Here is a 23,735-nt window from a genome sequence, read left to right as displayed (position 1 = left end):
AGGGCTCAAAAAGGCAGCCAGCCTTGTAACACAAAAAATATCATCGCCAATCTTCGGTTTCCAATATCACACAAAAATGGCCAAGAATGTTCATAAATGAGCGTTCTACCTCAAAAATGAGTAAGTCCATACAAAAACAAAGTCAAATACGTACTTTACTAACAGTGGCGTGGCGTGCTTTACAATATCTCGATTGATCCACCATTTAAACCTATGGAAAAGTATCAATAAACAGGGTATTCGCGACGAACACCTCAATAATCGATTCTTTACCATAGCTTCAAATGGGGATATATAGGAAATCAACCAATCAAGCCTCGCCACTGTTCACTAACGACGAGTCGTAACAAGAGGAATAATAGATAATTCTGGATGAGATTTCATTGGTCGGCTGCCCTTCTGGGCCCTAAAAGCACCATGACCTAACTGCAAAATTACCGACTTGTCCGTACTATTCCCGTAAAGGTACTCCCAACTGTACTCCTAGCTGATTTTGACGCCACAAATTAAGAGTAGTTGCACAATCCAGAGGTATCGTTAAGTCAGCTAAAAGTGTGGTTGGATTGAGTATACCACTGGCTGGTGCCTTTACACTTATAGCTGGTGCAACTACTCTTGTTGGCGTCAAAATCAGCTGGAGGTAAGTTGAGATTGTGATACTTTTTTTCAGTGATGAACCGAACGAGTGAGCGGTTACATGAACCGCACAATACGGCCGATATTGAACACCGTATATTCGGTTCATCACTGAAAAAAAAAAGTATCACAATCTCAACTTACCTCCAGCTGATTTTGACGCCAACCACATGAGGAGTTGCACCGGCTGGCACCAGCCAGTGGTATACTTAATCCAACCACACTTTTAGCTGACTTAACGATACCCCTGGATTAGGCAACTACTCTTAATTTGTGGCGCCAAAATCAGCTAGGAGTACAGTTGGGATTGTGATACTTATTTTTCCGTGACGGCCGAAGTTTTTTTTTCAGTGATACAGTAACTATTTGGAGATCCACGTTGACCAAAATTTTCGTGACCGTAAATACTTTTATTTTTTTTCGAATCGGGCCGACAACACTGGACGAACAAAATACGAACTCGGCGGGTCTTCCCGAGCGTGAGTTTCGAAACCTGAGAGTGAGAACGGAACCGAACTCTCTTAAAAAATAATTAAACGCTCGCGTCTTGGGCCCTTTGACTTCTTCGAGGCGGAAATATTTTTGCACGGTCCCGGACCACCCCTCCCCCCGCCCCCTCCCCCGTCGCCGGGTCGCTGAATATATTTCGCGCAACTTTTTCAGTTTCGCGTCCGACATCAAACGCTCGGGAGGTCAGAAATTACGCCCCGCAAAAAACTAGTCGGAATTCCCGGCGAGAAACTTAAATTGAAGTTTGCAAATATGATTCGACCCTTGGCTCCGTCAAAGGGCTCACTCCTCGAGCCAGCGCCGGTATCTCAATCCCGTGTTTTTATCCGCCGGGAAACAGGATGTTTTCTTTTCATCCCGGGCCCTGCGGCTAACAAATGGACGCATTTCTGCCAAACGGCACTATGCGCATCAAGACATGAGCCCTGAGACCCATAAGAGTGCATGCAGAATAGGGCTCACGTCGTAATGCGCATAGTTCCGTTCGGCAGAGGTGCGTCCAAATGCACCTTCCCCGGTCGCTTCCTCAGAATGAATTCTTCATTTCTTTGTTTTGGCGGGAGGTCGGGATAATGGAACTGCGCAAACAATCAACTTGGACTGAGCAAGTATTGTAATTAGGAAAAAATATGAAAAATGTATTTTGCAAACAGGAACAATCTTGTTGGTTTTGAAAATGGACGGTAGCTGCGAGAATCAGACTAACTACATTTGTGCCGCTTAATTTCCACTCGAGGTTTATTTATTTATACGAAAATCAAGTAAAATCCTGCCCTGGAATTGGATTACGTTTCACAGGAGGAACCAGCTCCATTACGGTGTTGTAAAAACCATGCATCTTTACATCTTTATATAAAACGTTTTTCTATAAAAAAAAACTGATAATTTTAAAATAAAGAAGGTAGTCAATTTAATTCCTGGTCACACCCGCCCGTCGCGTCGGGAGCACCGCCGCGTGCTGCCAGCGCGAAACGCGCACTACGCTGAGGATCAACGGGACTCTAAACAGTGGTGAACGGTAACAGTTGACTTTCATACGTTAGTGCGCCTTCAATTACATTCGATACTGTGCAATACTTTCGTGGTGGAATAGTTGCATTGGCGCCTACAAACCCAAGGGGATACTTCAAGCATTGCGCAATGCGTGAAGTATCCCTTAGGTTTGTAGGCGCTAATGTGTGTTCCGAGCAGACAGCACGCCGCACCGCAGATTGCCAAAAACTTGCCCACATTTAATAGGCCAGGGTTTTAAAATCTTGGCAATTGGACAACAAATTCGAAATTAGCGACTCAAAAAATATCAGTTACGAAACTTTCGTGATCTTTCAGTCAACATCCGACGGATTTCTTCTTATTCTTGGGTTTTGGACCATGGTGCGACTCGGGTAGCGGCTCATGAAATTCTCCCTTGTGCTCAATCGCTCTATGCTGACAATGTCTTGTTGCGCAGATACGGCATACAAGTTTTAAGGAAGTTAAGATTTTAAGTAAGTTTAAAGTTTAAGTTTAATGCCCGTTTTCGTCTCTCTAATCTTTGGTTATGTTGACACTGAATTTTAAGCACTCATTCGATAGGAAGCGCTTTTAAACGATTCAATGCTTGAGCATGATCGCTTCTCCCGATCAATTCGCTAATCTGAAGATCTGTGGTTCACCCGTTTGCTTGAAGCGAAAATATCGCGATCTACCGCATACTTCAAAACGGTCCATTTCTGTTTGACTTCTGGACGAAAAGAACAGTTCAAATTAGCAATTTTCCAAAATCCGAGCTCATTTCAAACGCTGCTCATTTAACTTTTGGATACTTATTAATGAAGCAACAGTTTTCAAAGTTTAAAAATTTTAAACGTCGATTGATCGATTACTCGATTGTGAGGTTATGAAAAATCTACAGAGAACTTAGCTGATTTAAGACGTATTAATTTTTGCTCTCACGGCATTGCCATATTTCAACTCGCCTCCGGTCGATTAAATTCAATAGATAACCCACTCGAGGGAACTTTGAATCGCTCCCTTTCCGGCACCCGAGGGCTGGAGATATCACTTTGTTTTATTTTAAGCCACCTGCGGGCTGATTATTGAAACTGATAGACAAAACGATAGACAAAGAAGACATAGGGGGTATGTAGCGATCCTATTGGTTGAGATGGGTGGTTCTTATAGACTAAGGGAGAAAATGATGGACTAACTAGAGGGTCTCTCATGGGTTGTCGATAGTTAGTCTCATACCTACCTCCTTTGTCCATTGCAATCACCCGATTCCACCAATAAGATGCCTTCACATCCCTTTTGTCTTCCTTGTCTATAGCTTTGTCTATCAAGTTCAATAATCGCCCCGCTGGATGATTTTTTAGCGGTAATTCGTGAGAAAATGTGTATGTTTACCTGCGGCGACGACCTGGAAAAGGCAGGGGAGTGCCTGTGTGCCGACGGAGTTGCGGCCCCAGCAGGAGAGGGTGCCGTAGTCCATGTCGGAGACGGGGGTGTAGTTGAGCCGGGAGACGGTGCCGGCGTTGGTGCCGGTGGTGTACTTGTGCGGGGGCAGCTGGACGAGGTCCCCGCTGTTGTTGAACGTCCACGTGAAGAGCACCGACGCCGGGTTCGCGTCCACCTCGCATCGCAGCTGCACCGTCTCCTCCCGAACGGCCCCCACCAGCTCGTCCAGCTCCGACAAACACACCGGTGCATCTGCAACAAACATAAGACACGGGTTTCATCAGATTTCCTTTCAAAAAGCGAATTTTCGCGATCTAATATCATTCATCTAGTGAATTGATAAATGCTGAGTGATGCCGATGATCGGTGAAAGCAGGAGCCAATCAGGGTTCAGATTTTTTTTTTTTAAATGAAATTAAAGAAGAAAATAAAAAATACGAAACACTAAAATGCAGCAGATTGCAAACACAGCAGAATTGAATTGATAAAACACGACAGATAGAAGTGACAAAACAAAAAATCTGGTGAGAGATGAAGTTTCTGACATCGATTGCATCAATTCAAAAATCGAATTCAAGTCCAGAGGTGTATTTGAAATTTCAAATTGATGGGTTTCACCGGCCTCCGGTGAGACCAACGATGAAGTCGAATATCGTTTTAAAAAAATGCACAATCGTTGAATATCATACAATGGTGAATGATATTTGATCGCGCAAATTTGCTTAAAAGGTCTCGATACACGATGAAATTCCCAAATCAATTACCATCAAAGAATATCGGGAGTCATCAGACTAAAAAACGTTACTTTGATAAGTTATAAAATGAAAACTTAGCAGGAATGATTCGTGCGGCAGGTAATGATGGATGGTGGCACTCTGTTCTAATTGAAATTTGACGGCCCATCCAATTTTGATCAAAGAGGAATGTTGCACGGTGACCATCAGTCATCAACAGGTCTACTTTGATCAGAATTGGTTCCGAATTCGATCGTGTATCCAAACCTTTAGAGCTTTCCAGGGATTTTCCAGATTATATTACCAGTAAAGCCGGAATATGGACAGGTGTGAAACTTCAAAAATCCATCAGGCATCCGATGTCTCCGTGAATAGAGTTAGAGCCCAAATGGGCCAAGCTACCATTTCAAATGGATCAGTTGCGCTGGTCACAGAAATGTGTTTTGATGCTTGATTCTAGTGGACTAGCTATAAATATTATGATCTGTCCAAACCGCAACTTTCTACGTTCAATATTAACCTAGATATCGCCCCTTGAAAAGTCGGGGTTTTGGCGTCATCCACCGCGGTAGGACACCCTTGGTTTCTTTAGCCATGGTTTCATCAGTCAGGGAAACACACATTAGCACTGGTTACTCTACGTGAGACGTGGATGAAAGCAAGGTGGAAGAAACCGAGGGCGTCACTACCGCGGTGAATGACGTCAAAAATCCAACTTTTCAACGGGAGATATCTCGGTTATTATTGTACGTAGAAAGATGCGGTCTGGACGGATCTTAATATTTTTAGCTAATCCATAAGAATGAAGCATCAAAACACAATTCAATGCGTCAATTCTGTGACCAGCGCAACTGACCCATTTTCGTTGTGCAAATCGTGTTCAACGTACAATTTTGACTTGGCTACATTTATGAGAATGCTTCAATTTGCACCTTGCCTACTTGTCCATTTTCCAGTCTCGATTTCTGGACTCCTCAGGCAGAGCAAGATCAGAGATGGAAAATTTCATGAAATTTCATAAAATATATTGAAACTTCTGGGGATACGTCCAGGAGGCTAAGAACCGCCTAGAAACAGTGATTCTAAATTTTGAAATTTTTTGCCCCAAGCCTAAAACATTCGCGCGTTGCAAATGTTTTCGTTTAGTTTAGAGGTTAGGTTGGGGATTTTCTCTCTGAACTCCCCTTTTTGCCCCCTCTTTGTGTCTGGCATCTTCAGTACAGTAGCATAACACCGCAGCATCAACAGAAAGACCATCTGAAACGCTTTCAGACCTTCAAAGGTTCAATCAATAATTCTAAAAAAAATTAATAAATTTCAACTTTTGTGAAATTTACTCGAGCCTTAAGAAATTTCACTCTCCACCTCTTAGCAAGATACATCACCTGAGTAATCTATTCACCGTGGCATCGGAGCGGCGGAGGAGAGTAGTGGAGCCGCGGAAGAAGTAAGGAGGAGAACTATCGAAACCTGGATGTAACTCGACTCGTGACCGGGGAAGTTTTGCTTTGTCTGCGTTGTTTGGACAGGGATAATGAGAAAACGAGGGGGATCCCGCGGATCTTCTCCCGCAACTTGCTCCACCGTCTTCTGCTCCATTGACTCCCCGAGTTTGTTCTGGACTCGCTAAGATCTCAACCGTGGAGAGCTCACGACTTCCCAACTCTCAAAGAGGACTAAAAACCCACGCCACGGCCACGGACAAAGAAAAGGATGTATCCGGACGAAAATGCCGAAATCTCCGAGGATTCTTGGTTTTGGTCATTCATAAAACTAAGGGACACGCCCCCAGTCGCTATGTGGCCCAACCTGGAGTCCCCTTATACAGAGAATTGAGACAACGCGGCTTATGGATGTCACAAACGGGAATAAAGATTACACAAATCGCACGTTTTTTGTAATCTTTGATCAATCCATTCCCGAATTCTTGTTTTAGTTCCCTCTCTCATTCAATTTTTCCTTGTCATACCCCTAATTCCCCGGTCCATTCCAGTTTATAATCTTTGCGATTGATGAAAATGTAATCTTCATTCCCGTTTGTGACACTCTGAAAGCTTAAAATACGGGAACCAATCAGAAATGGATTCCCATCGTCTTTACTCTCAGTATAAATGGACTCTAGCCCAACCTAGAGTACCTGTATATGGGAGGGTATTGCCATCTATGTGCCGCTCTCTGATTGGCTCATCAGTTTTACGTTATCATAGGGCTCCAAAGTTTGACCAAACCCGACCTGGAGGAATACGTATTATCGGCTGAGAAATTAATGATAATCACACTCAATGGTTAATTTTCGGCAAAAATATCCATTAACGGTCGATCCGAACTCAACTCAGAAGTTGATCATAAAACAATTTCTATCACATCCAAAATCACGTCTAGAGCTTTGTAGAACTTCGTCGCCATCTTGTTTGTTTACATTGGGCTAAACTAGAAGCGGAGAGGCTGGGATTTGTTTACATTGGTCAAAATTTGGGGCTCCATGATAGCCGAATAATCAATAAATATTGCTTGAACTTATCGTAAAAAACTCCCCTGAGAGGAGATCAATCAGCGTGTAATGCAATCAGGCTGATTCTAGTTATTTCTCCGGAAATTATAGCAAAAAAACCGACTGTTTCTGATCGTGAACGACTTTACGTAAAATTCCAGGGACACATTTCAGACACACCGAGGGGGAAAAACCCCGACTTTAAATACATAATTTGTATAAAAATCAACAGAGCCAATCGCGTCGGGAGCGCGGTGGCGGGGGGGGGGGCGAGGGGGAGGCAGCTGAAAAGCACTCGACCCTCTTGTAAGCGTCGATCTCGAGAGCTACTACAGCGGAGCGGGGGCTGAAAAAACCACTCGATACACATTTCAGCATGCAAACAGAATTAATTCGTTACCCGCCCTGGCTGAGAGGAGCGTTCAGATTATGAAAACATTTGATACCATTGATTCGACCCTGTGCAATCAATGCAGCGCAGCTTCAATCTTGGCGCGGGGACCCGTGATATATGGATCCGTCGGGGTTGAAACCGCGTAAGTCAGATTTTCGATGAGCTATAAGTTCCGTAAGAACCTCTGTAATCTAGGGCTCGTCGGATGGAGGGCATGGGTGGTTGAGATTGACGGGTTCTATTAGCTTGTGAATTTTGATTCGAGGCGGAGCAGCCGGAGGGAAACTTTGTGCTTTTCCGTGTTTGACTTCCTTGCTCGAAGGGAAGAACTCGGGTTCGATACGTTACGTCTCGGCGCAGATGCGCATGCTGTCGATTACATGGTGGAATTTACGGACGGAAGAGCAGTGGCGCGGCGTGAATGATCGATATTTATCGATATTTCCCCAATTGAGGCTGTGGTGAATAATCGATTATTAAGGTGTTCGCTGCGAATACCCTGTTTATCAATACTTTTCCATAGATTTAAATAGATAATCAATCGAAATATCGGAAAGTATGTCACGCCACTGACGTCGTAATCCTACGATAAAGATATCCTTTTTTGCCTGAATCTAGCGATCCCTTGAACAAATCATCGTTTCCTGGACGAAGGAATATAACCCCAATCGAAGGTCACAATACTGACACAAATATAATTCAAATTTTCACAAGAATGTACCAGTACATTCTATTGGTTTATATTTTCCACAGGTTTAAATGGCAGATCATTCGATATATCGCAAAGCATGCGGCGCCACTGCGGAAGAGATATGCGATGAACACGATTCTGATGTGGTACAGTTTATTTCCCTCAAATATGACAGATTTGGGGTTTTTAGATCCAAGGCTCATTATAGTTCGACAGGATGGGTCACTGAACCATTAACGAATGGAGAATTTGCAGGTGTCTGAAATTTGATGAATTTTGTGTTTAAGTGGAAACTACTGAGAGAGCTGAACACGGGGTTACCCTTGGTTCATAAATTGAACAATTATCGGAGGAGATATGACAAAATAACTTAATCTGCTAAAATGAATGTGTTTAAATGGGAAGTGCTGCCAGATGACTTCACTAGGCGGTGCATTTTCTCACTTCTCAAAATAGTTTTATACTACTTCCCATTCCAGAAAAAAATTATAAAAAAATACTGCAATATCAGCTCTTTAGGGACTTTCAGATGAAGCAATGATTTATTTGCTTAAGCAGGGTAGCAACATTTCATGAAAAAAAAAATCTTGAAATTTCACGTGAAATATCACATGACATTTCAGAAATTTATGAAATATATTTACATATACCTGTTCCTTTTCTTGTTTCGCAAAATATAAAAACTATGCCTTCCTCCTATTTTTGTGAGTGTTTGAGTGCGGGTTGCATACACAAGCTCCTGAGAAATATGAAATTTTACAGCCTCGTGAAATGTCGTAAAATATTTCTCTGAAATTTCCGATCCTTCATTTCTTCCTTACCTTTCACCCCACCCTGCGCTCGAGAAACGGCGACGTCTTTTCGGAAAACTTCCGATGCAGATAGACCGCTCTCGTTTAAATGCATTCGGTTCATTGGCCTAGCAACCGGCGGCTCCTTTAGGCTCTGCTAAGGAAAGTTGGAGGAGCCTGAAAGTGCAGGAACCGGCGACGACGTGAAGGAAAGCAACAAAGCCCCGACATCCAACAGACTCCACCTTTATCGCCACCTCGAGGATAATTATAGCCAACTAACGAACTTACCTATTCGCCGAGTCCTCTTATTTAATACTCGTATGAACCATGCGCCCTTCCGCCCCCCTCAGCCCTGCCTCCCGTCCCCGCGTCGTACTCCCTTAATGACCTCGCGCTTGACTTGCTGAAAACTCGCGACTCGCGATGCGTCTGTTTCATCTCTCGCAACGACGGCCGACGCCGGCGAGGATGCCGAATTGAGACATTTAAATGGGCAAATTCAGCTGGAATCAGCCTAACTACATTAGCAAAAACATAGGAAAAAGTGGGAAACAAGGCTAAAAAGTACAAATAAAAACTCCGAGACGTTTCGGCTTAAAACTGAGCCATCGAAGTCGGAAGAATAAAAGTAAAATATAAAAATTCCAAATAGTCTTTGTTTTGACTCTGAATGTCTTGATGATTCTTGAATTGTCTTTGATTTGTTTAAAGTCTTTTTTTTTATTTCCTTGGCGATCATGTAGTCTGCAGGTTTCTATTTGGAATTTTTGTATTTTATTTTTATTCTTCTAACTGAAAATGGCTCAGTTTTGAGCCGGAACGTCTCTGATTTTTATGTCTACATTTCCGTGTTGTTTCCTGTTTTTGATAGGTTTTTGATATGACCATTGTCACGAGCTGCTGTTTTAGAAATTTTAACCTAAGTACATTAGCGGGCTGATTATTGAAATCGATAGACAAAACAATAGACAAGAAAGACAGAAGGAAAACGGGGCGATCCTAAAGGTGGAAACGAGTGGTAAGTTATTGACTGACCAACGGCAACACACGAGGGACCTTTTAGTTGGTCCATCATTTTCTCCCTAAGTCTGTTAAACCACCCGTTAAGACAAAAAGGAACGCTCCGTTTTTTCTTTCTCTATTCTGTCTATAAATTCGTAGAGAAAATTCAGTAATAAGCCCGGAAACAACGCCTAATTTGCTCTCATGTTTCATTTCATCGACAGAAAAATACATGTCATGACGCTTTGAAACTCTGTGCGAATTTTCTTTACATTACACAGAACATACTCGCAAAATTTCAAGTTCGAATTTTGATAAGTTTACTGTTGAGAAATAGAATATTGGAGGAAATTAGTCAACGTCTCATTTGAATTCAGTGGTTCTGCGTATATTGGTCCGATCTTGGACTATTTAAACAATTTTTGAGAGTTTTACAGATGCAGAGCTGGATACAACTATTCGAACTTGGGAGTGTTGCACAGTATCAGTCAGAAATGAAGGCGTTTCTTCCCCGGCTACAAAATAATACTACAAGATTCCTCTGGAGTGATCATTGAAATTGATATACAAAGCTTTGGACAAAGAACACAAAATGAATATGTAGCAATCTTGATGGTTGAAACGGGTGGTTCTTACAGACTAAGGAGGAAAATGATGGATTAGCTGTACAGTCACTCGTGGGATACCGTTAGTTAGTCTATTATCTGCTGCCTTTGTCCATTGCAACCACCCGCCTCTACAAATAGGATCTCTCCATATCCCTTTTGTCTTCTTTGTCGTTAGCTTTGTTTATCAATTTCAATAATCGGTCTGCAGGTGTCTTACTTTCCTAAAACTTGAAACTTTTTATGTATATTCTTCATACTAAATTTACGGTAAATTCACAAAGTATTTAAGTAAACGTGTTTAGTGCCCCAGAGCTATGTTAAAACAAGGAACATGAGAGAAAATCAGGAAAATTGAATTGTAACTAGACTAATTCCAGTTAAATCCGTCCATTTCAAAGACCGTGCATTGAAAACCCTGTACAGGATGTTCCTGAATTGAATGACTGGACTTCAGGAGCGTAATCAGCGAGTCAAAATTAGCTTATTTTAATCTGTGAAGCTATTTCCGAAAATGCCGCAAATTAGAGGTATGACCACCTATATTTCTTGGAAAATCGTCATTTCTTCTCGATTGCGGCAATAGTTGTGGACCCAAATTCATGAAAATATATTTTTCCCTTAATTTCTGTAGCTGAATTCATCCGAAGCCTCCAAAATATTGAGGAAACCCAGAGGAGCATTCTGGACCTTTCACGGTAAAAAATTCAGATCTTCCCCTGGACCTCTGACCAGTGACCCTGTCACTCAAAATTTTGATATTTTTGGAGTCATATATGAATTCCAAGCGAAAAAATGTTTGAGAATTTCCGACTCTCGTGAGTTTTGGTCCATGGTTTTTGCGAATAGTTTCTAAAAAAGTGAAGATTTTCCTAATGATTTTAACTCCGACAAAGGATATAAATGAAAATACATGATGTGCATCACAAGGCTTTGCGTCTTTGAGTATTTTACATCCTTACTGTTCTTAACGCGCAGCTTACAACATTGTGCCTGTAAAAATTCTACTCCGTTAGCTGTGTATCTTTCATGCAACATACCCATCACTGGAAAAAAAAGTCGCTTGAATCCTGGGTCCAGATTCTTGAAAACAATGACAAGAAAAAAAATACTCTTGATTCAATCGGATTTTTCTTGGATCAAAAGGAAATCCGTTTAAATGAAGAGGATTGGTTCTCGATTTAAGCAAACATCCGATTGAATCAAGAGCACCTTTTCTTGTCATTGTATTTGAGAGTCTAGACTCTAGATCCAAGCTACTTTTTTTTCAGAGATTTGTTACTTCGACAGAAAAATAGTGGCCGTATTAGCCTGTAACATTTTCGGCACCGTCATTCTATTCATCCTACAGGGCTCTTACTTGAGACGAAAGATCACACATCCTTACTGCGTCTAAAGCTTTAAATTATTCCACTTGGCATCAGCGTTTTAAAAGCTCCGTTTTGAGAGCATGCGGTCTCTCTCAGCCGCGCATAGAATCTTGTGCAGTTGGATGTTTAGACTCGATTTAAGTTTTCGCTCAGAACTTGGGACTTAAATTTTTCAGGCGAACATTCTGTCCCGAGTGCTCCACTAACTTTAGGTCTGCATTTGACAATTTCTACGGCCCTCATGAGGAACAGCTACCATAATTTTGCGTTACATCCTCTTAACTAGAAAACCTCTCCGGTGGAAAAAGTTTATTCCTATCGGACGCTAGGAATTTTGACAGATACTTTGAGGCAAACATACCTGGGATAGAATGTAATAATTGAGAGGCGTTAATTTAAAAATACGAACATCTTATCGTATTCGTATCGAACGAATATGTTCCAAATTCGATCGCGGAAATATAGCTGGTCTTTACGACCGAAGGATCCCTTTCTAGAGGCGCCAGCTAAGCTAGTCTCTTTAAATGACCTTTGAATGAAACACTAAAATGGCCCAAACTGTATGTAACAAGGTAGAGAAATAGTGGTAGCTCTACACCATTTCGCGAGCAAAAGATCAGACTCATTAAAGCAAAAAAAAAAAAAAAAAAAAAAAAATTGACTGTAATTGTAAAATTTTTGGAATTTCTTTGCTTTGTTTTCCCCGCCAAATGGTGTGGACCCAAAACCATTTCTCCACCTTGCTAATGACAAACTTTACCACACTTCTGGTAAAAATTGCCATACTGTAATTTCAGTGTTGAGTTGAGAAAAATTAGCCGATACTGGCAGAGCGGCGTCGTGTTGCTTTACTCACTCTTCAGGTGAAACGGAATAGAATTTACGACGTCTCTCGCGCCAAAGACACAGCGGAGCTAGGGGAGAAAAGCAATACAAATATTTTGCCTGTGGATTTTTAACTAGCTTCTCAACTTTTTCAATTACCCTGACCACGCTGGAACCCACACGCGGCTGCCAAGTTTCACCGAAAAACCTCCCACGCACCACTTCCTCAGAGTCTCGGGACATTTTTCCCGAGACGTGACAAGCGCAGCTCAACTTCGTATCAGTTTACCGTTCCTCGATTTATTTTATCACTCTTTTCACTTTTCCTTTTTTCCGTTCAGAAAAATTGAACCCTCAGGGTCATTAAGGAGAAGCGTTGTGATCCTCCGGTCATTCTCTCGCTCACTGAATCTATACTGCGGTTCGTGGAAGGATCGTAAAAATGTGTCTTTAATAACCATTGGAAATGCCACAAGCTACCGTATTTGTTTCGTTGTGAAGAATGAATGTTAGACGCATCGAATGAGCTGAGCAGAAAGGACCTAAGCCATATTCAATAAACATTGGGAATGCTACAAATTTACGTCTTCGTTTCGTCGTGAAAAAAGAATGTAAGACACATTGACTGATTAAAAGAGAAAGAACCTAAGCCATATTTTGGAAAAAATTGAGCTGCGCTAGCCGCTAATTTCAATTCAAAAATTTAAAAAAAATCAATGGCTACGAACACCAAGCCGAAACGCGCCTGATTTAATTGACTTGGATGATCCGAAATAGATGAAGATTAACCACTATTTTTCAATCACCCGAATCGCATACGACGAGTTAGTCGCAGGTCAAACTTCGTTGGTGGTTTAGTGAACCATTGCAGATATTAGATAGATGATGATAGATAGATGATGATAGATTGTGATGTGTCAGATATTAGGTTATTCTTGTCCAAGGGTATCACATGTAAAAAATCAAGTAAACTCAAGATTGAATTTACCCTAATTCTGGTAAAAGCCATACTTTTTTCAGGACGGTACATTACTCATAAGCGGACCCAGACACTTCGTACGGAGGGGGGGGGGGGGGGTGAAAGGGGGATCTGGGGGCTTCTCGGAGAACATTTTCGAAATTTTAAAGTTCTTACTTGCCGTTTGAGTCAATTTCGACGTGAAAAATCACCTAATACAAGCGGCTTTCATTCTTCTCCTTTCATTCTTCCCTTTTCCTCCTTCTTTCCTTCGAGTGATCGAAAGGGACGGAGGCCTCTATGCCCCCATCGGATCCACCTATGATATTACTGCCGTGATAAGGAAGAACGCCGTATAAGCCTTCAGGCATTGCCAAATTTACTTTGATAAATCACGAATTCTTGGGAAAATTTGTCAGTATTTTTCTTCAAATTTTTCGTAAAATTTTGTTCGCAATTTCACCTTAAGTTTCTGAAAATTCCAAAGAAAAATATTCATAGCTTTCCTCAAAAATAAACATCTTATGGAAGGAAATTTGGCAACTCTCAAATGTCCATACGGCGTTTTTCCTTAGCACGGCAGATTACTAACTCTTAAAAAAAATTTGCCTCAAAGCTGAGTAAAAAGAAAAGAAATAACGAATGGTGCGATGCGAGGATTTGCGTGGCAAGCGAAAACTCGGTTCGTTAGTTGTACGCCATTCCGGTGATTTTCAAGCGGTGATTTTTCTTCATTAATCTGGGACCATCTAAGTCAATTAAATCAGGCGCGTTTCGGGGCGCTTGGCAACTCGCCCCGGTCGGAGAAGATCCCGAGCCGGGGGAAGAAAGAAAAATAGAAAAACGAAAACAATCCAAATCCAACAAGCAAACAAATGAGGGATGAAACATCCGAAGGGACTAAACGACTGAATCGGAACAAAGGAGCGCGGTCACGTTGGATGCGCCGTTGCCAGCTGGTGCACTGAAAAAAAAATTGGTAGAATTTACCATTCCTTCACGCTGGATTTCACACAGCGTGAAGGAATGGTAAATTCGACCAATCTCCAAGTCGATTCTGCCAGAGGAATGGTTGCCTGTACCATTATATAGTAACGTTCACCTTTCTGCTGGCAGAATTGACTGTAATTGAAGCTGTGTGAAATACAAGGTGAAGGAGTGGTAATTTCTACCAATCTTTTTTTCGGCGCAGGAAAAGCCCCACTTCTCCGATTGGAACGCAAGATGATTCAGGATTAAATCCGAATATTTCAGATTTTAATTCTTCACGCCGAAATAACACGGAAAAAAAAGTGTCAGGGGTTATCCCCTAAAATTGTGGTACTACCCAAATTTGTTGGATGATATGGACATTTCTAATTATTTGTATTAGTATCGCAACTCAAGTTAGGGTAGTACCGAAACATTTGGGTTAGTTACCTAATTTATTGGAGGACTACCATAATTAGTTGGGGCGCTACCATAATTAATGGGGGGCTCTTTAAGCACTTTCAGATGAAGCAATAAAAAATTAGCATGCAAATTCTCCATTGTCTACCCTCGAAATTTGCAAGGCAGTACTTCCAAGGGAAAGCTTTTGCGCAGAGAAATGACTAAAACATATTATTTTAAGAAAATATTGAATGGCCTAAATTTTTAAGCTTGATATCAAATCACACCGTGCTGAGAAATGGGCTGATTTTTGAGGTGGTGTCGGCAAGCCCGGAGCGCGTCGCAGTGACGCAAACGAACCCGCCCTCTGTCGACTGCTATTAGATTTAATTTGATTTTTATGTTCCCCGATGCTTTTAATTACCATTATAACGCGGAATAAAAAGAATGACGTCACTAATGGATGCGTCGGGCGGTGTAGTGCGGACCTGACCGAGAGGTGTTTCACTGTTCCCCGGGGGCGGTCTAATGAAATGTGGGTATTTGCAAATGGCCAAACGACTCGGGCCCGGAGTTCCTTTGTGGGAAAATAAAATTGAAAAGTTCCGGCGGAAAACCAGGGCAGAAGGCCAACCCACGTTGCGTTTATATTTTCAAGCTTTATCGATTTTGAGGAAGATCAAAAATGCATCCGGAATTGTTTTCAACTGTCAGCCCGGCACGTTCAAATTTTCAATTCCGAACATGTTTCTGATGATTACCTATTCATAATAATGAAAGCTTTTCTACTATTTTGATAATATGAGGATTCAAATGTGTTTTTTCAGGTGCAACAGCATGAACCTCAATAACAGAGGTACTTAAATTATCCACGGACTGAATGGTATCCAAGCGGCAGTAAAAGAGATTCTCGGGTTTTAGAATAGATTCCCTGATGAATCCCGATTTTCCTTCGGCATTCTCGGTTTTGGACACCATGTCAAGTGGAAATTTTTATCTCTGCCGAACAGAACTATGGGCGAGTGGATTAGATAGGGGGCAGGGTACTCTAGAGAGCTGCCCCACATCAAACAAGAAACAATATTAAGGTGGGCGTGATCCTCTTTGTAGAAATGGAAAAGCGGGATTTTACATTCTGTCATACGGAACTAAGTGCCAACTGAATGCAGAACTTGTGAGCTACGAGCATGTGGCAAGGGCCTTGTGGACAGGGTTCATGAGTTTAACACTCCGGACGTCAATCCCGATACCAAATCTGTCACCACTGACGTCACTGGAGTTATATAATTCTCATGCATTCTAACGGTTCTCTACTAAAGAGCATACCCCTTCTTTCCCACCTGTCTCTAGTTCCGTTTGACAGAAATACGTCCAGTTAAAGGATGCGCCATTGATAAAATAAGATACATAGGGGAAGGTTTTTGACTTACACATGACTTGAAGCTGGACGGGGTCGCTCTTTCCCTTTCCTTCCGAGTTGGCGGCCATGCAGGTGTACTGCCCGGCAGATCGGCGGCTCACCCCTTGCAGAACCAGGCTCCGGTCGCTCAGAATCGTCCCGTCGCTCACGTTATGATGAATTTCCTCACCCTGGAAAAAGGACCCAAAAATTAGTCGAAAAAATTATTATATTTTGCAAAAAGGAACACATTCCATACTGCCGTGTTAAGGAAGAACGCCGTATGAAACTTTAGACGTTGCCATATTTCTTTCAAGAAAAACCGAATGTACTCGGATAAATTGTGAATATTTTCCCGCAAATTTTTCGGTCAATTTTGTGCACGATTCAATCTAAAATATCTGAAAATTTCAAGGAAAAATATGCGTAACTTTTCTCAAAATTAAATGTTTTATTTTAGGAAATTTGTCAACTCTCGAATGTTCATACGGCGTTTTTCCTTAGCGCGGCAGCATAGTAATAATGTGGCATTACAACTTGTAATACAACTAGTAATACAACTAGTAGTTAGTAATAATGTGGCAGGCGCGGTGATACAACTATTCGTACTCTCCGGAACGCGGGAGGTATCACGCCACATTTGAAGGCGTTTTCAAAACCGCCAAATTTCGATGTAGGTTTTGTCGTGTCTTTTGTCAAATAAAGCCCAGAGCATTACTTTTCCCACACAGAAAGGTGCTTTTATTGGTGAGGCAGAAATGGTAGTTCACCAAAAAATGAATTTGCTGATGTAGCAAGTACACACTGATTTAAACAATTCGGCCGACATGTTTCAATGTAGATTTTACGATTAAAACATGCTAATTTGCCCACAACCATGGTTAAATTAGCATTCCACTATTGTAAAATGTGCATTAGAAACATGTCGAATATATTTTATAACAATTTCATTGTAGAATGAGTAATTTCCTTTTTTTGTGAACTACCATTTCTGCCTATTTTCGAACTTTACTGACGGTAAAACTAAGATTTTTGGTAGATACAAAATATCGAGTTGATACTTACATCATGGTACCAAACGAGTCTGTGTGCTTTGGGATTGGCCCGAACATTACACTCGAAATAAACATCGTCCCCTTCTTTGATATCGTTTGGGTTGAGGGTTGAACCCATTTTTAGAGTAACAACGGGCATATCTATAACAAACATATTCGACAAATTATTTATGAATATATATCACATCTATAATCAGTATGTGATTAAGTCAGGTGAGAAGGCCCTGGAAATGAAGTCTCAGATTGTTTAACAAAAAACCCGATTTGGGGTCAAAATCATTGACTTTTAGTTTTCGGAGGTGAACAATTACGTCATCTTGAAACTTATTCCTCTGTTCACTATTTAGCGCGTAACTTAGAGAATGGACCACTAGACAAGGTACGAATTTCAGCATTCTGATACATGTTTCTTCACCAAAATTTCACGTAAAACACGATGCGCACAACGAATATTACCGAAATCAACTCCTTCCAAAGATATTAACGATTCTTGGTGCGTGAATTCAAACCACCCGCTCATGAAAACTCAATGCTCTACGTGATTCACATCGCTCGCAAACGTTATCATGAACATCTCTGCGATGAAAACATCGGGCAACCTCAAACTTGACACTGCTTTGGCTCAGCAGTAGCAAATTACTTATAGTTTGAAAAACACATGGTGGGAAATGAACATTGCTCGATTGAGAAGATTGCTGAAACCGTTGTAGTGCGCGATTTGACTCACGTAGAGCTTTGAGTTTCTTGAGAGCGGGCAGTTCAAATTCCTCGTAACCAATGTGAAATAAAAATGTTAATAGCTTCGTTAGGAGTTGGTATCAGTAATTTTCGTTGCGCGAATCGTGTTCTACGTGAAATTTTGGTTAAGATACATGTATCAGAATGCTTAAATTCGTACCTTGTCTAGTGGTCCATTGAACCCCGAACCAATTTGAAGCTCGATTGTGTAGACAGACAATGATGCATTTTCAAAGTTTCAAGAATTTTCAAAATTTCAAGTTCTTTTCCATAAACTTCCCTTAGTTTCCTAACCTGGTAGAATTCCCTGACAAGATCTAGTTTTCTAGACACCCTGCACGCTGCTTTTTGAAATAGATACACTCAAAAAAAAAACTACGGCCCTGTGACCCGGTTGCTCTGGACACTGGTGATCCCGGCGTTAACGCGCTGTGCGCCAGCTAGTACTGGACCCAGCGGCCGGTGTCCCGTGGACCCCGCGCGGCCTTCATGGCCGTAAGACCGGTTAGGAGCCGAGCGTAAGTTACGGGTTTCAGGATCGGAGCCAACCGCTTCCACGGCCGTTGGCAGTGAGGTGAGATTCAGTTTTCGGAAAATGGCGTCACCATCAGATTAAAATTGAGACGGCTACGTGTATATTCGCAGAAAATTACAATATTTTACGTCAATGTTATTCAGTGCGTGAATTTAAAGTTGCCGCCAGCCTTGAACATTTTCGGGAGCGATCGCAGCCACCACTCAGCGTTGTTTATTGAGGTTAGAATCTAGTAAATTGCTTGTCATTGTTGGTCATTGCTCATTACGTGTGTTCGTTTTTCGTTTAATTTTGGAGGTTTTCGATATATTTTCTTGATTCTGTGCGGTGCACGATTGATTCTTAAGTTCTGTGTGATAACGCTTGTCAAATACTTTCGGAAATGCGACGAGAGTTAAGTGAAAATTGTCAGTTTTACCTACACACTGAGCTCATATCCTCTCCTCCTGTAAGTTCGTTTGCAATTCACTTATTTTCCCCCTACTAAGGGAAAGAACTTAAATCCAAGAAAAGCAATCAATTACCTGCCACGCATCTTCCCACAGAGTAAATTACCGCCACACTAAAATACTGATAATGTAGTCACAAGAATGTCTATTTACCGATTGCAACTTCATTGTGCCACCTTTGCTTGCTCATAAGATTGGGTTGATTTTTTATTCCATTTCAATCTAATCTCTGGCTTATACTTAAATGTTTTCAATTGAGAGTAGGTAGTATTTCACTCTCCGACATCCAACACCTCCCTTCTCTGTTGCCAAAATAGCTGTCCGCCAGCGGAAGCTATAAGCCAATCTTGCCTGCGTTGATTATCCGATAAGAGCCAGTGCAAACATTGTTGCTGTGAATATCTCTCTGATTCCATATCCCAATTCTAGGGAGCTCAGTGTACTGTAATAGTGGTAAAATTTTGTGTGAATCGCGCTTCAGTTTGCTGAAGGGAAGATCTACAATTTTAACAAGTGTGACAATTTTCGGTGGTATATTTCTTCGCTAATATTTTGTGGAAATTGTATCCGGTAGTTATTGCGGAGAGTTATATCTTGAAGTTTTGTCAACTTTTACTTCTGAATTTACACTTTGAAATATTCTCAACCTCATTTTCAAGATTCTGAAGCTTTTCTAGTCGTAAGGAGTAAAAATCTGTAAGTACCTAGACCTACGCCTGTGCTTTTCCTTTGTTAATCATTTGGGTGATTTCCTACTTTGCATTCGTATTTTTTATTGAGGGATGAACCAGGTTTTGTTTTTGACAAATGCTGAATTCTCATTGAGTGAAAGTAATTACATTTATTGAGAACGGGCTGCCAAGTGATAAAAATGATTTTTCAATTTACATTTTTCGCTGCAATGAGTTTTAGCAATTTATCATACCTTGGACAGTCTGTTCTACATTTAAAATAGGTAGCATGAATTTTTGATCTATCTACATTTGTTCCTTCCAGTGCTTCCCCAGTGCTTTATTTATTTCTACGAAGGCTTGCAACATTAAAGTTAGGTTTTTGAAAATTTCTCTTGATATCTCTACACGATGAATAAGCTAACATTCATATGCTGATTTTCTTTCTCAATAAGCATCATCTCTTCTCTAAGATTCATCTCTTTTCTCAAATTGACTTGCTGAACTATCAGCCTAGGAGTTCAAATCTCTCTTGATATCTGAAACATGATCAACAAGCTAACGTTCATATGCTCTTTTTCTTTCTTAGACATTGAATTATCCATCACTTTCCTGAAACTAAATTGTTATGAACTATCAACAAAGAAATATATACCTATTTTAAAAAGAAGGAAAGAAAAAAAATCTTGTTCAGAAATTGACACAAGATAATTCACTCAATGTTTAAAACTTTGCTGGAAAGTTTTTCTTTTCTAAGTATGTACTTTAATGGTGAATTTTCAGCTGTAGTTCCGAAAAAATCCACCACGTCGCGGACAGCGGCGGCGCGCAGAGCTCCGGCCGTCCAGCCCGTAAGTAGCGCCTAGAGCGCAAGCTGCCTATGCCGCTCGAGGCCGCGACTTACGGTTTTCATGTCCGTAGGACTCCGCATCGTCCCCGCACGTAGCAATCCGGCCGTCAGGCGCGTAGGCGAACGGTAGTGCCATATAGCCCATCCAGTCCGTGCTCCAGGTCCGCTGCTTATGGCCTCCACGGCCGGAGCTTTTTTTGAGTGTACACAAAGTGATAGACAAGAGGACACGGGGAGAATAGACTGATCTCATTGGTGGAGGCGGGTAGCTGCGATTGTCAAGGGAGGGTAGTAATGGACCGACTAACAGCAACCCGATAGGCCGTATGGTTAGACCATAATATTCGCCTTTAGTCTATAACAACCACCAGTTCCACCTATAAGATTACTCAATTTTCCCCTTGCCCTCTTTTTACATCGTTTTATCTATCAATCCGAATAATCAGCCCACCGTCCTCATTTTTATGCACTGAGAGTTTGACCCTCTCGACCAGGATTGGAGGAATCTCCCGCAATGGGCCTGTTGCAAACTTTTGCTAGAGCAAAACTAAGAGTTGTTTCTTATAGATAATGCCTCAAAAATCACGATGAGCGCATCGGCAAAGTCTGAAATGCACTCATAACTTCACAGTCTGCGTAAGAAATTTGCGGTTTTTTGAGCTTCCCGCTTCAAAAGCGATACTACGGCACAGGTGAACATTTTGTAAGAGGAGTCGTTCCATCGTCGGCAATACTCATCATGGCCGACGCCAATCCGCCAAAACACGTGTGATGGGACGAGATAATACCTGAACTGGATTAGACCAGATAACAATCGGCGTGTTTTAACGTTCATGTTTTCCACGCCCGCATTGATTGACCTTGAACTCTCCTCGAATTACGCGCAAAACTGCGCGCAAGTGTCGGCCATGATGAATATCGCCGACGATGGAGCGACTCCTCTAACAAAATGTTCACCTACGCCGTAGTATCGTTTTTGAAGCGGGAAGCTTAAAAAAACGCAAATTTCTTACGCAGATTGTGAAGTTATGAGTGCATTTCAGACTTTGCCGATGCGCTCATCGTGATTTTTGAGGCATTATCTACAAGAAACAACTCTTATTTTTGCCCTAGCAAAAGTTTGCAACAGGCCCATTCCGCCAGTCTGCGAGAGTCAAAGGCACAGAGTAGAGGAGACAAAGATTGCGCTAGGAATCGATAGCTTCTCACTGGGAGGCGTTTAATTTGCGCTTGAAGTGTTTTTCAAAGTGGCGCACTTCCATTTTACGACTCGGGGGGCGGTGTGCCTCGATCGCTCGGTTGCCAAAGTGATCAAGAAAATGCCCATTTTAACATCGGAGAAATGCAGTTCTCTCTCATATCTTGGCATTGAGAGTCTAGACCTTCCTTGCTTCGAACAGATATCATTAGATGTCTGATTCCGAATCATACGAGCTTCTCAGAGGTTTGAAACGTATGTTATCAGTGGTGAGGCGTGAATGATCGATTATCGATATTTTCCCATTTGAAGCTGTGATGAAGAATCGATTATTAAGGTGCTTCGTTGCGAACAACCGGTTTGTCGATCCTTCTCTATGGGTTTAGATTGCAGATCAATCGGTACATCGCAAAGCACGCCACGCTACTGTATGTAATTACTCTAAACATGTACAACTCGTCGTTTCCTTCCCGGAAGAGCGCAACTTCATTTCGATGCTGCCAAATTTCCCCTTAAAAATTGAATTTTTCCCGGGGGAGCCTCGGGTATTTCTAATGAAAAATTTCCCTGATTTTTCTTCTGATCTCATGCGAAAATCAGGGGAATCATGGACAAAAACTGCACGGATACCATTTTGTGAAAAATTGGATTGTTTTAGTTAACTTTACAACCTTAGAATCGAATTACGTTCCTTTTCCCGGGGGACTACGACGACCTGGGTTTTGAATGAAGGAGCATTTAAAGGCAAAACCTTATAAGGCGGAGGGACGTATGGACGTTTTTACGCTAAAAGGAACTATCCGAAAAATTAGATTAAAATAAAATGTATGCATGGTGCAAAAGGATCTCGTGTCCATTAGTTTCTTTTGATTTTATTACTGTGCATAGTTCTTCTCAGCAAAAATACGTCCATATCGACTTGAGTGATTATTTGCTTAATGATTTCTATGCTGAACATGGTTTTAAGTGTCTTAAGTGTCATTTAAACGTTTTTTTACTCAAGGTTAAATTACGAAATGTTGGCAAATGCATTACCAATTTTTTCTCTTCATTCTCAAAAGTAAGAAATGTGCGGATAGTGGAAAAAGAAATGATGAAGTGAAGCACAGAAGACTTACAATGAACGTGGAGTTGCCACTTATCCTCCAACGCACTATTCGTGATAATCGGGTTTTCAGCGCGGCAGGTGAGATTCTTCCCGTCATCTTCCATCGTTGGCTCCAGGGTTAGGATGCTAACAGTGGTGTCCCCCGGTTTTGAAAACTGCAACAAAACCAAATTAAAATTTCATTATTGGAAGTCATACAAGGGTCCCTTTAAAAAGATGATATTACTTCCAATTACCTTCCGGTAACAAAACATCCTGAAGATCATTTATGATCTGTGCGCAAATAATGCACAGAAAAAGTAAAAATAGCTCATTTTGAGTCAGCTAACCAATGCTCTACCTCAACTTAATTGGATTGCATTTTGCAAATCGGAACCAAGAACATTCGAATGTTGCTAAGATTGTGTATCTTATATTCATTTAATAAAATTACCGAAATCATGCAAAAAATTAAATTTACAAAGGTAATTTTCGTGTTTATGTTATAGTTTATTGGGAGTAAAGATAAAACTAATTTAGATAAACTGTGTATATTTGCAAGGCAAACAAAGTTGCACAATCTTAGCGACATTGGAATGCTCTTGGTTCCTTTGTGCAAAATCCAATCCAATTGGTGTTCAGCATAATTAAATTCATAGCGTACACCAATAGATTGGTGCTAAGCTCCCGCAATCTAACACCATACAACAAAATAAGATCGGCGATCAGTGTCGACTCAGTTTTGGACAATACTAATAATTACTTAAATATGCAACACCGATTAGGGTAGCCGGCTCATAATTAGACGTGTTTATGCTAAAAGGAATTATGTGCATAGGGTTTGTGTGAAACACAGTTCCATTCGCATAAATACGTCCAATTAGCAGTCTATTTGGAGCGAATTCAACACGACGGAACCAACTCGATTGCAACGTT

The 23,735-nt window shown here is 41.3% G+C and overlaps 1 protein-coding gene across 2 annotated transcripts in view; it reads right to left on the bottom strand.

Moving 5' to 3' along the window:
- side-IV (sidestep IV) overlaps positions 1–23,735 on the bottom strand; it is a 648,417-nt gene that overhangs the window by 34,597 nt on the left and 590,085 nt on the right. For both annotated transcript variants that reach the window (XM_072303132.1, XM_072303133.1), the window contains exons 8-11: positions 22,831–22,975; positions 17,282–17,412; positions 16,248–16,407; positions 3,532–3,834 (exon numbers count right to left, since the gene is read on the bottom strand). In XM_072303132.1, coding sequence (XP_072159233.1) covers positions 3,532–3,834; positions 16,248–16,407; positions 17,282–17,412; positions 22,831–22,975 — 739 coding nt within the window. The remainder of the gene's footprint in view (positions 1–3,531; positions 3,835–16,247; positions 16,408–17,281; positions 17,413–22,830; positions 22,976–23,735) is intronic.

The sequence above is a fragment of the Bemisia tabaci genome, chromosome 8, assembly GCF_918797505.1.
Source record: "Bemisia tabaci chromosome 8, PGI_BMITA_v3".
In the NCBI taxonomy this organism is placed as follows: domain Eukaryota; kingdom Metazoa; phylum Arthropoda; class Insecta; order Hemiptera; family Aleyrodidae; genus Bemisia; species Bemisia tabaci.
This window is presented reverse-complemented; position numbering and strand designations above follow the sequence as displayed.